The sequence below is a fragment of the Bos indicus genome, chromosome 24, assembly GCF_029378745.1.
Source record: "Bos indicus isolate NIAB-ARS_2022 breed Sahiwal x Tharparkar chromosome 24, NIAB-ARS_B.indTharparkar_mat_pri_1.0, whole genome shotgun sequence".
NCBI lineage: Eukaryota > Metazoa > Chordata > Mammalia > Artiodactyla > Bovidae > Bos > Bos indicus.
In genome coordinates, this window is record NC_091783.1 from 30,215,286 (window position 1) to 30,230,332 (window position 15,047).

The 15,047-nt window shown below is 41.2% G+C and overlaps 1 protein-coding gene across 13 annotated transcripts in view; it reads left to right on the forward strand.

Moving 5' to 3' along the window:
• The window catches only part of CHST9 (carbohydrate sulfotransferase 9), a 284,083-nt gene that overhangs the window by 173,837 nt on the left and 95,199 nt on the right, over window positions 1–15,047 (forward strand). Inside the window, exon 1 of one of the 13 annotated variants that reach the window (XM_070778782.1) lies at window positions 11,023–11,156. The exons of the other annotated variants lie outside the window; for them this stretch is intronic. Coding sequence (XP_070634883.1) covers window positions 11,141–11,156 — 16 coding nt within the window. The 5' untranslated portion in view covers window positions 11,023–11,140. Of the gene's footprint in view, window positions 1–11,022; window positions 11,157–15,047 lie in introns of those variants that run through there. 13 annotated transcript variants of the gene reach the window in all.

Below are 15,047 nucleotides of genomic sequence, written 5' to 3' on the forward strand. Positions count from 1 at the left end.
CAGGTAATTGTCTGACTCAGTGAGTTTTGATAGTTGTAAACAGGCTTCCCTGATAGCTCAGTTGGTAAAGAATCAGCCTGCAATGTAGGAAACCCCTATTTGATTCCTGGGTCTGGAAGATCTGCTAGAGAAGGGATAGGCTACCACTCCAGTATTCTTGCTGTGTGCTCAGTCATGTCCAACTCTTTGCAACTCCACAGACTGTAGCCCACCAGGCTCCTTGGTCCATGGGATTCTCCAGGCAAGAATACTGGAGTGGGTTGCCATTTCCTTTCCAGGGGATCTTCCCGACCCAGGGATCGAAATGCGTCTCTTATGTCTCCTGCACTGGCCAGAAGATTCTTTACCACGGCGCCACCACCAGAGAAGCCCAATTTAATTCACAGCAGAGGTAGAATTAGTAAGAATGTATTAAATACCTAAAGGCAAATCACTGAACTTGGGCCTCTCTGAGATCTGATGTTGGATAAACGGGAGTCATGTTACTGAAGAAGGACAAGAAGTCAGATTGGGAGATTGATGGAGGGATATGGGGTGACGACAAAACATTGTCTGTGAAAGTGAGTCGCAGGCAGTTAGAATAGCAGGGGACCAGCGGGCCAGGGGGCAGACTCAGGGGTCCAGGCTGGGGACCTACTGCACACGTGGGCAAGGAGGGAGCTGAGACCCCAGGAGAGGTCTCTGGGGCAGAAGCCAAGCTGAAAAGAAGTGAGAAGACTGACAGCCCAGTGAAGAAGGGATTTCTAAAGCACAGGAGACCTGGACCCAGAACCAGCTAAACTAGCCAGAGAGCACGGTTAATGCTTTTTAGTGTCCTAAGAAATCTTTGTTTACCTTAAGGTTGTGAACATAGTCTGCTCTTACTCAAAAAGTGATGATAGCAACTTTAAACATTGAGAAGAATAATAAGGACATTTTGTAGGCAAACAAAGAGGCATGTTTATAATAACTGAAACACAGGGCTATCTCTGTACTTTTATAAATTTATGACTACTTGTTAATTTTCAAGTATCTCCTTGATGTATCCTCTTTTTCTCTAACAAACAGAAAGTAAGTCTTGGTGTTTTGAGAATTGTTAGAAATGAAGGACTAGGAAAGAAATCTCAATGTGAGGTTTGAATGTCCTGTGTATGATAATGACTTTAGATAATGATCTTTAGAGTACAAGTGATTTTATAGCATTATTCACTGTCCTTGAGCAATGACTTTAACTCCAAGGAGCCCAACCATGCTATTCCTATTCTTTATCCTTATCTCTGGAGAAGAAGGATGATAGCAAATTATCAGACTTTCCAAATAATATCATTTATCTATACATTTATTAAAATACACAAAATTTGTAATATTTTAAATACATGCAATATATTATGAAAAAGATACAAATTTAAACAGGAAGCTCTGGTAGCTCAGTGGTAAAGAATCTACCTGCCAATGCAAGAGATAAGGGTTTGATCCTTAGGTTAGGAAGATTCCCCTGAAGAAGAAAATGGCAACCCACTCCAGGAGTCTTGCCTGGGAAATCCCATGGATGGATGACCCTGGTGGGCTATAGCCATGGGGTCATGAAGAGATGGGACTGAGCAACTAACACACACACACACACACACACACACGTACACGTGCTAGATGTTGGATACGCTGTGGTGAATAAGCAGACCAGGTACCCACCTCTTGGTGCTTCTTACCTGAATGAGAAGAGTCAAGTAAACAGGTATTGTTTAAAATTTTTGTTAGATGCTCTGCAGATATTACAGGGCACCACCAATAAAAGTAACAGGGGGAACCACCTGTAGGGAGGCCTTCCTGAGCAGGTGACATCTAACCAGAGACTTGGTTGACAGGGATCCAGCCACGTGGGGAAGAACAGTCTTACGAGCCAAGCCACTCAGGTGACAGCCTTAGGCAGGTAAGAGCCATGTAATCCAGGCTAGGGTAGGGGCAGTGAGCAGAAGAGAGAGACAGGGTAAGACCAGCAGCAAGGTCATGGAAAGGCTTCTTTTGACTACGGTCAGGAGTTAAGTTGACAAAGACTGTTCTACCTTACAGCTGAAGCCCACGTTCCTCACAAAAGGAACATGGGGTATTCATAGCTAGAATAAGGGATTATTAATTATATTACTGTTGTTTGGAGTCTCTGAAGAGTCTCAGCTTATATTGATAAGTGATGACTGATGGCATGTGGCCTGGGATAAGGGGATCACTCACTGGTGTCTGTTGAACAGAATTCTCAGGACAGGAGGTCCATAGACACATGGAGCACAGAGGGACATGCTGACCAAGGGGATTTAAACTTAGAACCCACATCAGGGCCATGAGGTGCCTTGCACAGACATAGTGAAGAAGTAGGGAGAAGGCCAGGGTCCCAGCATTAGGGTGAGGCAAAGTCAGGAATTAATGTCCAGAAGTTAGGATGAGACCATGTGTGGGACACCACATTTCCCATACACCAGCCAGGTATAGATCATTCTCAAGCAGGTAATGTGGATTGAACGGCAAGAAACCAGAAGCAGGAAATTCCACTAAATGAAGTTTCAAAAAATTTGTGTACATTGTGCTGAGTCGTAAAGGAAAGGAAGACAGGAATCCAAGAATTGTTGTGCAGAGACCTCTCTCCATTGTCAGGTTTGCTGTGGGGTAGCGGAGCTCCTATGTGACTCTCTCCGCCATTTGAAGTTATTTCCTGCCTCTGGGAAGTGTAGATAAAATATGATTTGCCAGCATGTACCTTTCCCAATAGAGTCTTCTAGAGAGGCAGGGCTGCAGCTGGAAGCTACAACGTGGCTCTAGGCAGGCAGATGAATGATCTGGTTGCAGGGTCAAGGCCAGCATCCTCTCCCTGCCTCTGTGCCCTGACCTGGTCCAGCAGAGTCCCCCTCTCCTCTTCTCTGATAAGCGTCCCCCTTACCCTCTCCCATGGGTGCATGCACGCTCCCTACACTGACATGCACACAACTCCTTCTCTGGTGATTGTTTAAACTTGGAAGAATATAAGATAATGTTTCCTCATATTGAGGAGACCGGAACCCTCAGAAAGAAAGGTGTCAGAATGACTAAACATGGGGTGTTTGTGGAGGGTCGACTGTACTATGCTGTTTTATATAACAGATTTGGGCATTCTCAGACTTTAGTATCTATTTCAGGGCCCCTATTCCATAGGGATGCTGAAACCAGTTCCCTCCTGTGTACCAAGGAACAACTGTACCAGGGTTATGAGCTTGCAAAAAAGCCTGAATGTAACAGTTACAAAAATGTTTTAGCAGGAAAGTCAAGGAATTTTAACACCTTTTTTGTTGTTGTTGAGCTTTAGTTGTAAGGGCTTCCCTGGTGGCTCAAATGGTAAAGAATCTCCCTGCAATACAGGAGACCTGGATTTGATCCCTGGGTTGGGAAGATCCCTTGGAGAAGCGAATGGCTACCCACTCCAGTATTCTTGCATGGAGAACCCTTTGGACAGAGGAGCCTGGCTGCAGTCTATGGGGTCACAAAGAGTGGTTCACAATTGAGCAACTAACACTTTCACTTTCACTTCAGTATCTGCAAATGACAATAAATAAAACTGAGTTTGAGAGAGAAGCTCAGATGGAAATAAATATTCCGGAACAGTTAACTTCAGAGATGGGAGACAAAAGACTTCACATAGAGATAAACAACCAAAGGATGAAGGAAAGAGTCCTTGGTGACATGCACAGTGGGGGCTGATAAAGCAATAAACCAAAAGATGAAAAAAAGAGAGATACTAAAAGAACGGTGAAAACTGGAAAAGCAAATAGGAAGAGTATGGCAGAAATAAAGATTTAAAACAGGAGAAGATCCCCTCTGGTCTTCATAATATGTGTGCAGAAAATAGTTTTCAATCACTGTTCAGTATAGTTGTTTTTTTTTATTATTATTTAGGAAATGAGCTGTATTTCTTACATTAATACTCTAGTTCTTGATTCACTGCTCTTTAAATCCAGAAGTGAATCTATAGATAAGCTCAGTTGTTTCATAACAATTGTTTGAGGGCTGTTTTACAACACTAAATATATTTTTGTTGAGTTGGTTGCAAAATGGTTAATTTCAACAGATCTGTGATTCTTTGAAAGGTTTTCCATTCACTGTATTAGATATTTTTTCATACCTCCTAGGGCTAAATTTGGCTGGTTGATATTGCTGTGGAATTGGAATATGGGAACATAGACCTAATTTCCTCATTTGACTTTTAAATTAGTTTTGTGTGTGTTAACTAAAATTGAAAGTGTTTCAATTATGAATAATGCCAAGATGAATGGGTACACTCCATTGACTTTAATGAAGTGTAAATGTTCTTGCATATTTGTGAATGATGGCATGGTAGCACAGTTCTTGAATCTTAGTATTTAATATTTGCTGCACTTACATATTTCATTTATGATACTGCTTACTGCAGTCACAGCTTTTTACTTTTATGAACACACTTGAACTTAAAATTTTTGTTTCATCAACTTTTCCAAGGGATTGATATTACCAAGGGTGTGCTTTTTTACATAAAAGCAAAAGTTGACAACCAATTTGATAAATTTGAATTAGCTAACATTTGCTCCATGACTGTTATTTGAAGGCTCTGTGCCAAGAGATTAACTTTCAAAGAATAAATGTGTCATTTAGATAATTGAAACTTTAAAGTGAAAGTTTTAGTCTTTAGTGATCATAACAAAATGTGTATAAGTTAAATATCAGACAACACTTGCTGGTAATATATTCAAATGAGAGGAGCAACTAGAGAAATTCAGAATAATGATGTCAGTTGCATAGTACTGTAAGGATGATTACTAATTTTTTAAACCAAACTCTTTCTTGAGTTAAATCTTTAGTGGCTGTTGGAAGAGTGAAATAGTCTCAGATACTTACAAATATATTTAAATTTCATGTCTTATATCCAGGGCTTCAAGCTCAAGCTGTGGTTTTCTTGTCTGAATACTTTGCTAATTTTTTCATGCCAAACAAGAAATCAAATTATAAAAGTATATTTAAGTTAACAACTGTTCATACAATATTAGAAGGATAAACAGCTTAATAATTTATGAATGTATTAACATTGTGTGTTAAAGAGCTTTGAGATGAACAGTGGTTTCAGCATATGTAACATGTACTGAAAATTAGCTATTGCACAGACTTGGCAAGTGTTCCTGGTAGCTCAGCTGATAAAGAATCCGCCTGCAATGCAGGAGACCCCAGTTCAATTCCTGGGTTAGGAAGATCCACTGGAGAGGGATAGGCTACCGACTCCAATATTCTTGGGCTTCCCTAGTGGCTCAGCTGGTAAAGAATCCACCTGCAATGCAGGAGACCTGGGTTCGATCCCTGTGCTGGGAAGATCCCCTGGAGAAGGGACTGGCTACCCACTCCAATATTCTGACTTGGAGAATTCCATGGACTGTATAGTCTATGGGGTCACAGAGAGTCAGACACGACTGAGTGACTTTCACTTCACTTCACATGCTGCACATATTCATGGAATGAGAAATTATGAACACCATTTCACTTGCTGTTATTGGATACATCACATGTGTCATATAAGCCTTTACTAGTCGAATCATACAGTCCATTATTTCATAAACAGTGTTTAAATGACCTTTCCCAAGATGATACAATAAGTAAAAGAATTTGATCTACAGCTAAGACTCCCCTATCCTAGCCTTGATGGAGGAGTACTACAGGGGTAACATCTATACTACAGGACTAGCCTAACATTTTGCACACTGGAGTTTCCATGGGCATGTGGTCTAATTTAATTTCAAGTTTCGTAGTCTATAATTCTTTGACAAACAGCCACAGGCTACAATTCCCTGCCTTTCCCATATCAGATGCTTGGAAACCACCTGTTTCTCGATTAATTGGTGACCTTGAACAAGGACATGTAGGTAAAAGATGGGTACTGCTTAGTTCTATTTCATTTTTCCCACCATCAACCTTCCTCCTTTGGCGTTGAGACTGATGCTGTCTCCTGTTCCCTCCCTTGGGTGTTACAAGCCTTTGGACTCTAGAATCTGATAGAACAGGGCTCAAGCTCCAGTCCATTGTAGGACCTCGGGCAGGTTGTTTGACCTCTCCAAACCTCATTTTCTCTATAAAATAATGGTGTGTAAAGAGTTGTGGGTGGTTAATTTTGGAGCAGGGGGACAAAGTATTTTGTTTTGTTTCATGGATGTTTTGACCATTCTAATTTCTTGTAGGGAAGTATTTAAAGATACACGTGTAAAACATGTTTCTAAGAATGCTACTTGGGCACCCGACTGAGAACAGTGTTATTTCAGTGAATGATGTGCTGTAGAAGAGGAATTACCTTTCCTGTCTTCAGCCTACAGATAGTAGGTGCGGATTTAGAATAAAACTTGTGGCTGTGGGACCCCAAACCCCACCCTCCTCCCATTCCACGTGCCCTGAGTTTGTGCCTGCAGAACATAAGGAAACGTCTCTCTTAAATGACACTTACAATTACTGAAAGTCAAGTCCCATTCATACATGGTCAATAACTACTTTAGTCAAGTGCACAAGGAGAAAGGGATGTCTTTCTTCATATGCCACTAAAACAATACTAGCCTGGAAGAGGACAGATAAAATGAGAAAAACATTATAGACCATGAAAGGTGACATCACTTAAATCCCTGGGCTAAAAGCCAAGGATACTAGGTCCTGCTTTCAGCTGTCAACTATCATTTTGTGATGATGGATAAATTTACTTCATGTGAAAAGAAAAAAGTATATTTGGGCATGGTATAAATAAAATTAATTATCAAATATGATATAATTATGTTTAAATAAAGAAACAAGCAAATATAGAAATATCTGCAACATCTAAGACATATAAGCCTGCACAGAAATCTGAGGTTAAAGGGTGATATAAATGAAAACAATAAAAGTATTACCTTGTTACTTCTCTGACTTAATTTAGAACCTATACTTTCGGATTTCACCTTGAAGGCTTCTGATCTAAATATGTATTTCTGAGGCAACCCAAAGTAAGTTACCATGGATTTGATTCTACCAAAGGCAAAAAGAAAGGAAAAGGAAAACATAAAATAGATGAGAAAACACTTTTTCACAATTCAATAACGTGAAAAAACTTCAGAAGTTGCTTTCGGAAGATACGTATCTAAAAGTATTTGATGGTACCCTTTTCAACAGAGCCACGGAATAATAACAGCTTATTTTACTTAATTTAATTTTCCACTCCATTACTCCCCAAAGTACAGGACCAAGTGAAAGAATCCCCTCACAGATTGCATGCCACATGTCAGAATTTATTACCATACTCACTGGCATTATTTCACCCATTTTTCTGTAATATTTCCATTCTAAACTGAAGGAAGGGAAATAATATTAAAACCTAGATCTTAGTGTGATGGTGACTTGGAAACCTCCATTGATCCAAAGATCATTTTGCTACTGAAGGATCCTGAACAGCAAATTCAAATTACCTAGTGTTCATTAAGCAATAATGCATGCAGAGTACCACGCTAGAGTCTGTGGGCAAAGAAAAAGATGAACCCATCTCAGAAGGGTTTATGTGAACTAACATCCTAGGTTTCAGATCTGTACCCTGTTCACAGATGACCAAGGTCATCAGTTCCAGGAATGGCCTCTTGGGGCTCCAAGTTAAACCATTGTAAGTTTCTCATCCGTAACATGGAGTGCAATCCAAGCCAGAGAGGAGATAAAATGGTCTCTAAGATCCTTTTCAACACACACATGCAAGTTGCAGGAGAATGCTGAACCAACAGGGGGTCCTTTCTTCACCTGATATTTGGAGCAAAAACCTACCTCACATGTAGGAGCATATTTCTGTGTGACAGAGAGGAGCACAGAAAGAGAGGGAGAGAGTGCTTGCAAGTGATTCCCTGGGTCTCCAATTTAGAGTTTCAGTATTTTTGACAAAGTGAAAAAAGAAAACAAAGGGGAAAATCCCAGAACCTGCCATAGCTCTATGTCTCAAGATTGAAAGGCCATTGAAGATGGACTCTCTTCATGGGCATGAAAGTTACAATTAGAAATACCAGTATTACGGACTCCTTCCTGCAAGTTCAGCACCATGCTGGGAGTCAAGTGGACTCCCTGCTCTCTACAGGAGTAAGAGAGCAAGGAAGGGAGGTAGGGAAGGAAGCAAATAGAGGAGAACGGGTCTGGGGAAGTTGAACCAAGGTATGACTGCTGGCCAGTCGAGGAGCTTGTTTCACAGCATTTTTTTGCAGTTATTTTCACTTTTTGCAATTAAGTGTTTCCACCTAAAACTTTGAAACTTCTGATCAAAATGCACCTTTCGAAGCCATATTATTTATTAAGTTGTGAGTTCAATTCGGTTTAGTTGCTCAGTCATGTCTGACCCTTTGTGACCCCATGGACTGCAGCACCCCAGGTGTCCCTGTCCATCACCAACTCTTGGAGCTTGCTCAAATTCATGTCCATCGAGTTGGTGATGCTATCCAACCATCTCATCCTCTGTTGACCCCTTCTCTCCTGCCTTCAATCTTTCCCAGCATCAGGGACTTTTCTAATGAGTCAGTTCTTCACATCAGATGCTTCAACATCAGTCCTTCCAGTGAATGTTCAGGACTGATTTCCTTTAGGATTCAATGGTTGGATCTCCTTGCAGTCCAAGGGACTCTCAAGAGTCTTCTCCAACACCACAGTTCAAAAGCATCAATTCTTCAGCACTCGGCTTTCTTCATAGTCCAGCTCTCACATTCTACATGACTACTGGAAAAACAGTAGCTTTTACTAGACAGATCTTTGTCAGAAAAGTTATGTCTCTGCTTTTTAATATGCTGTCTATGTTGGTCATAGATTTTCTTCCAAGGAGCAAATGTCTTTTAATTTCATGGCTGCAGTGATTTTGGAGCCCAAAAAATAAAGTCTCCCACTGGTTCCATTGTTTCCCCACCTATTTGCCATGAAGTGATGGGACCGAATACCATGATCTTAGCTTTTTGAATGTTAATTTTAAGCCAACTTTTTCACTCTCGTCTTTCACTTTCATCAAGAAGCTCTTTAGTTATTCTTCGCTTCCTGCCATAAGGGTGGTGTCATCTGTATATCTGAGGTTATTGATATTTCTCCCAGCAATCTTGACTCCAGCTTGTGCTTCATTCAGCCTGGCATTTCACATGATGTACTCAGCATATAAGTTAAATAAGCAGGGTAATAATATATACCCTTGATGTACTCCTTTCCCAATTTGGAACCAGTCTGTTGTTCCAGGTCCAGTTCTAACTGTTGCTTCCTGACATGCACACAGATTTCTCAAGACGCAGGTCAGGTGGTCTGGTATTTCCATCTCTTGAAGAGTTTTCCACAGTTCGTTGTGATCCACACAGTCAAAGGCTTTGGCGTAGTCAGTAAGCAGAAATAAATGTTTTTCTGGAACTCTCTTGCTTTTTTGATGATCCAATGGATGTTGGCAATTTGATCTCTGGTTCCTCTCCTTTTTCTAAATCCAGCTCGAACATCTGGAAGTTCACAGTTCACTTACTGTTGAAGCCTGGCTTGGAGAATTTTGAGCATTACTTTGCTAGCATGTGAGATGAGTGCAATTGTGCAGTAGTTTGAACATTCTTTGGCATTGCCTTTCTTTGGGACTGGAAAATTGACCTGTTCCAGTCCTGCGGCCACTGCTGAGTTTTCCAGATTTGCTGGCATATAATAGTGCAGCACTTTCACAGTATCATCTTTTAGGATTTGAAATAGCTCAACCGGAATTCCGTCACCTCCACTAGCTTTGTTCGTAGTGATGGTTCCTAAGGCCCACTTGACTTCACATTCCAGGATGTCTGGCTCTAGGTGAGTGATCACACCATCATGGTTATCTGGGTCATGACGATCTTTTTTGTATAGTTCTTCCATGTATTCTTGCCACCTCTTCTTAATTTCTTCAGCTTCTGTTAGGTCCATACCATTTCTGTCCTTTATTGTGCTCATCTTTGCATGAAATATTCCCTTGGTATATCTAATTTTCTTGAAGAGATCTCTAGTCTTTCCTATTCTATCGTTTTCCTCTATTTCTTTGCACTGATCATTGAGGAAGGCTTTATCTCTCCCTGCTATTCTTTGGAACTCTGCATTCAAATCAGTATATCTTTCCTTTTCTCCTTTGCCTTTAGCTTCTCCTCTTTTCTCAGCTATTTGTAAGGCCTCCTCGGACAACCATTTTGCCTTTTTACATTTCTTTTTCTTGGGGATGATCTTGATCACTGCCTCCTGTACAGTGACATGAACCTCCGTCTATAGTTTTTCAGGCACTCTATCAGATTGAATCTATTTGTCACTTCCACTGTATAATCATACGTGATTTGATATAGGTTATCCCTAAATGGTCTAGTGGTTTTCCCTACTTTCTTCAATTTAAGCCTGAATTTGGCAATAAGGAGTTCATGATCTGAGCCACAGTCAGCTCCCATCTTGTTTTTGCTGAATGTATAGAGCTTCTCTATCTTTGGTTGCAAAGAATATAATCAATCTGATTTTGGTATTGACCGTCTGGTGATGGTTATTAAGTTGTGGAGAATCACAATCACCAAAAGAACTAGAGATTGGTCTTAATGTAGCATGTTTAAGAGGGAAAGTGTAAGTGGGGCATGGTGCTTTACAATTTCTCTCTATATTGAGGCTTCCCAGGTGACTCAATGGTAAAGAATCCTCTCGCAATGCAGGAGACACAGATCCCTGGGTTGTGAAGATCCCCTGGAGAGGGAAATGGCAGTCCACTCTGGTATTCTTGCCTGGGAAATCCCATGGACAGTGGAACCTGGCAGTCTACAGTCCATGGGGTTGCAAAAGAGTCATATACAACTTAAGCGACTAAACAACATTTGAAATTCTCCAGCTTCCAACCGATTCACTGTTGTTAAAACTACTTAAAAGGACTCCTTGACCATTCCGAATTATTTCTCTAGCTAGGTCATTCTCTGAAATAACCTCCTCTGGTTTGAAATTTCACACACTGCCCCCCCCACCAGCCCCATCTTCCAAATCACTCCTTGTCACTGCAGGACCTGGCTTTGTGTTTCAGAGAAGTCAGAGGCTACCCGCTGAGAAGTAGCTCAGATATGTATGCAAAATCTGTCAGCCAGTTTGCTTTTTTCCCATCTGCTTCTCCTCGTGTTACGATGGGGGAAGGAGGAAGTGGATGCACCTGCATCAAGGTGAGTCCCAACCTTTGCTCCGGTCCTCTCTGTATTGTCCTCCCGTAAACCTCCCTGAATGAGTGACTCCTTTTCTCCTGAATCTTCAGGCTCTTCCTCTCTATGGCTGCTCGTTTTCAGTATTCACAATGCTCTAGTTTCTCCTTTAAAAAAGAAAAGAAGGTCTTTTCCAAATCCTGTGCCCTCTTTCGACTTCCCTCCTCCAGGGGATCTTCCTGACCCAGGGACTGAACCCATGTCTCTTGCGTCTCTTGCATTGGCACGTGCGTTCTTTACGGCCAGTGCCATCTGGGAAGCCCCTCTTCCACCTGACCTGTCTTCATCTTACTGCTTTCTCCTTGAAAAAAAAAAAGGCTTTTCCTCCTCCTTCTCTGCTCTTCTTCCATCCCTTTGAGGATCTGTTTTCTTCCACCTGAATTTTACACACTAGATTTTTCTTCGCTTGCCTGCAGGTCCACTTGGCTTTTCAGCCTCTCCCCTTTCCCTAGTGATTTCCTTCCCTGTTATAAGCCAGCCTCTCTTCTCCACTTGTCTTCAGAACCTCAGAGACATCTAACCCTCTGCCTATGGGGTGCTATTGTTCTATCTCCCTCAAACCTGCCCCTCCTCCAACATCCCCCATCTCAGTAAATGTCACCCAGTTGCTCCCGCGGAAAATGTGGGACTTGACGCTTGGCCTCTTCTTCAGCTCTCATACTCGGTTCCTATCAGTGTTACCTGCAGAATGGATATGGTGCTGTTTTGTTCTGGGCTTCTTCACTTGCCATCTCACTGTCTCTGGAAACAGCTCCCTAACTTCTCTCCCCATGTCTGGTCAGGCTCCTCTCTCTCCCACTGTCCACGTCACAGCCAGAATGAATTTTACCAAATGCAGATCTGAGTGTGTCCCTCCATAGGTTGAAATGCCTCAGAGGCTTCCCAGTGTCCTTAGAAAAAAAAAGCACAGCCTTCTACATGATCCTGTGCTATCTACCCTTTTCCTACAGACCCGTCTCCTTACTTCCTATTACCCACCTCTGACAGTCCCTCTCTTGCACTGAGCTTCTCTTAGCAGCTTCATCACAAAAGCTCCTTCCTGACCATGTGCTGTTCTCATTTTTTTTTTAATTTCTATTGGAGTATAGTTGCTTTACAATGCAGTGTTAGCTTCTGCTATACAGAAAAATGGACCTACTATGTATATGCATACATCCGCTCTTTTTTAAATTTCCTTCCCATTTAGGTCATCCCAGAGCACTGAGTAGAGGTCCATGCGCTGTACAGTAGATTCGCATTATGTTATCTGTTATGTACATAGTGGTGTTTGTATGCCAGTCCCAGTCTCCCAATGCATCCCACCCACCTCCCTTTCCTCCTTGGTGTCCATAGGCTTGTTCTCTCACGTGCTGCCTTTATCCCTGAAATTCTCTGCCCTCCTCATCCCAGCCATCCCTGCCCATCTCCACACTTCGCCTTGGGGCTCAGATAAAATCCTCTGGGAAATTCTCTCATCCCTCCAAGTCCTCTTGACTAGACTTGCTGTCCCTGCTCTTTCCTGTCCTCTATTCCCTTTTATCAGCTACCACAATTGTAATTTCATGATTATCTGGATAATTCTGTGCTATATCTTCCCCATCAGACTGTATTCATCCCTGAACCTTCATCAGCTAGCGTGGATTCTAATACACGGAAGGTCTCAATGAATGAATGATGCACCTTCTCTTTTTCTTTCTCTCTTGTGAAATCTACTTCCCAGCCACTCCAAGTTTACATGTGATAGGTTTTCCATCTTAAAAGGAAAAATCTGCATAAAATATAGAAATAATTTTGATTCTATTTTGGTGCTAGTCTTAACCCATTTTCTTGAAGGCTGTAAGCTCTCTGCTTTTTTCTCCTTTTTTTTTTTTTTTACAGTATTTGACTGTAGTTCATGATGAATTTTTTATTATTTATTGGAGTGCAGTTGATTTACAATATTGTGTTAGTGTCTGCTGTACAGCAAAGTGAATCAGTTATACAGAAACATATATCCACTCTTTTTTGATTCTTTTTCCCATATAGACCATTACAGAGTGTTGGGCAGATTCTCTGCTTTTTTCTAAATTACAAAGAGGAATTAAGAGAACAATAAGCAATACAGGAGGAATTTAAATCCATGAATCCATTGCATTATTCTTACACTGAATATCAAAGGGCTTTACTTCCATTTGGTTGGAGACTCAGTAGCTCACAGGAGTCAGTACCAACTGTTACAGTGCGCGCTTCACCAGGCTACATCTCTCTGAAGTGGATGAGTTTTGCTGGCCCGTGTTTTCCTTTTCACAGATGTGGTGCAGATTGAGAAGTTTATGTGCAGTGTTACAAATGTGAACTTTGACCTCATTCATCTTCTACTTTTCTAAGTTCTATTTTAAACTTAGTTGTAAGTAAATGGCTACCCACTTCAGTATTCTTGCCTGGAGAAACCCATGGACAGAGGAGCCTGGTGGGCTACAGTCCATGGGGTCACAAAGAGTCAGACATGATGAAGCGACTAAGCACAATAGAAAAGTGAAGTCGCTCCATCGTGTCCGACTCTTTGCAACCCCAGGGACTATGGCCTGCCAGGCTCCTCCATCCATGGGATTCTCCAGGCAGGAATACTGGAGTTGCAGCCATTAAAAAGAATACATTTGAATCAGTTCTAATGAGGTGGATGAAACTGGAGCCTATTATACAGAGTGAAGTAAGCCAGAAAGAAAAACACCAATACAGTATACTAACGCATATATATGGAATTTAGAAAGATGGTAACAATAACCCTGTGTACAAGACAGCAAAAGAGACACTGATGTGTAGATCAGTCTTATGGACTCTGTGGAAGAGGGAGAGGGTGGGGAGATTTGGGAGACTGGCATTGAAACATGTATAATATCATGTATGAAACGAGTCGCCGGTCCAGGTTCGATGCACGATACTGGATGCTTGGGGCTGGTGCACTGGGACGACCCAGAGGGAGGGTATGGGGAGGGAGGAGGGAGGAGGGTTCAGGATGGGGAACACGTGTATACCTGTGGCGGATTCATTTCGATATTTGGCAAAACTAATACAATATTGTAAAGTTTAAAAATAAAATAAAATAAAAGAATACTGGAGTTGGTTGCCATTTCCTTCTCCAAGCACAATAGAAAGTATATCTCAATAACCTAGATACCTCTAACATAGTTGAACTTTGACATTTCTGGTTCTGATTCTCCTGGCTTTATGAGGTTAATAACTCCCAAAATAAATAGATATATAGGTACATTATCCTGATTTAAATTTTACAGTAACGATGGATTCTTTTGCATGGCCTTGGCCTTTTATATTACCACTTTCTTATTTAATAGTTTCCATGTACAAGATATGTAAACATGTATAGCCAGCATTCTGTAGTTAATAAAGTAAAAATTTATAAAAGTAGTTTTCTTTTTTAAATTAGCACCCTATTTAAGGTAAATCAAATACAGCATCAATGTATGACTAAATCGAAGGATTGCTCAGCTGTTGAGGAGCATCCAAGAAGAATTTGAATCCACCAATGTTTCATCATCTCTCTAAGGCAAGGTCAAACTTAGATGACCTTTACCTTATTTTTGAAAGGCACTCCACATTCACAAATATATTTCCCCCACCTATTCTCTGATGCCCAAGCTATTCTGTAATAGAAGGCAGTCATTTCCCGACATTCTTGAAGATAATGCTTAAGCCCAGAGGTAACATATCATCAACAATTAGCATTTTGGTGGATGAGAACATAGGCGGAGTTTCTCCACTGAGAAGACTTTGTTAATAGAATGGAGGGTGTACACACTGGACTTGGATTTTGAAGAGGTTGAGGCTAGCTTTTTGGAATAAACGAGAACACACACACTGAGTGTGGACTGGAGTGTT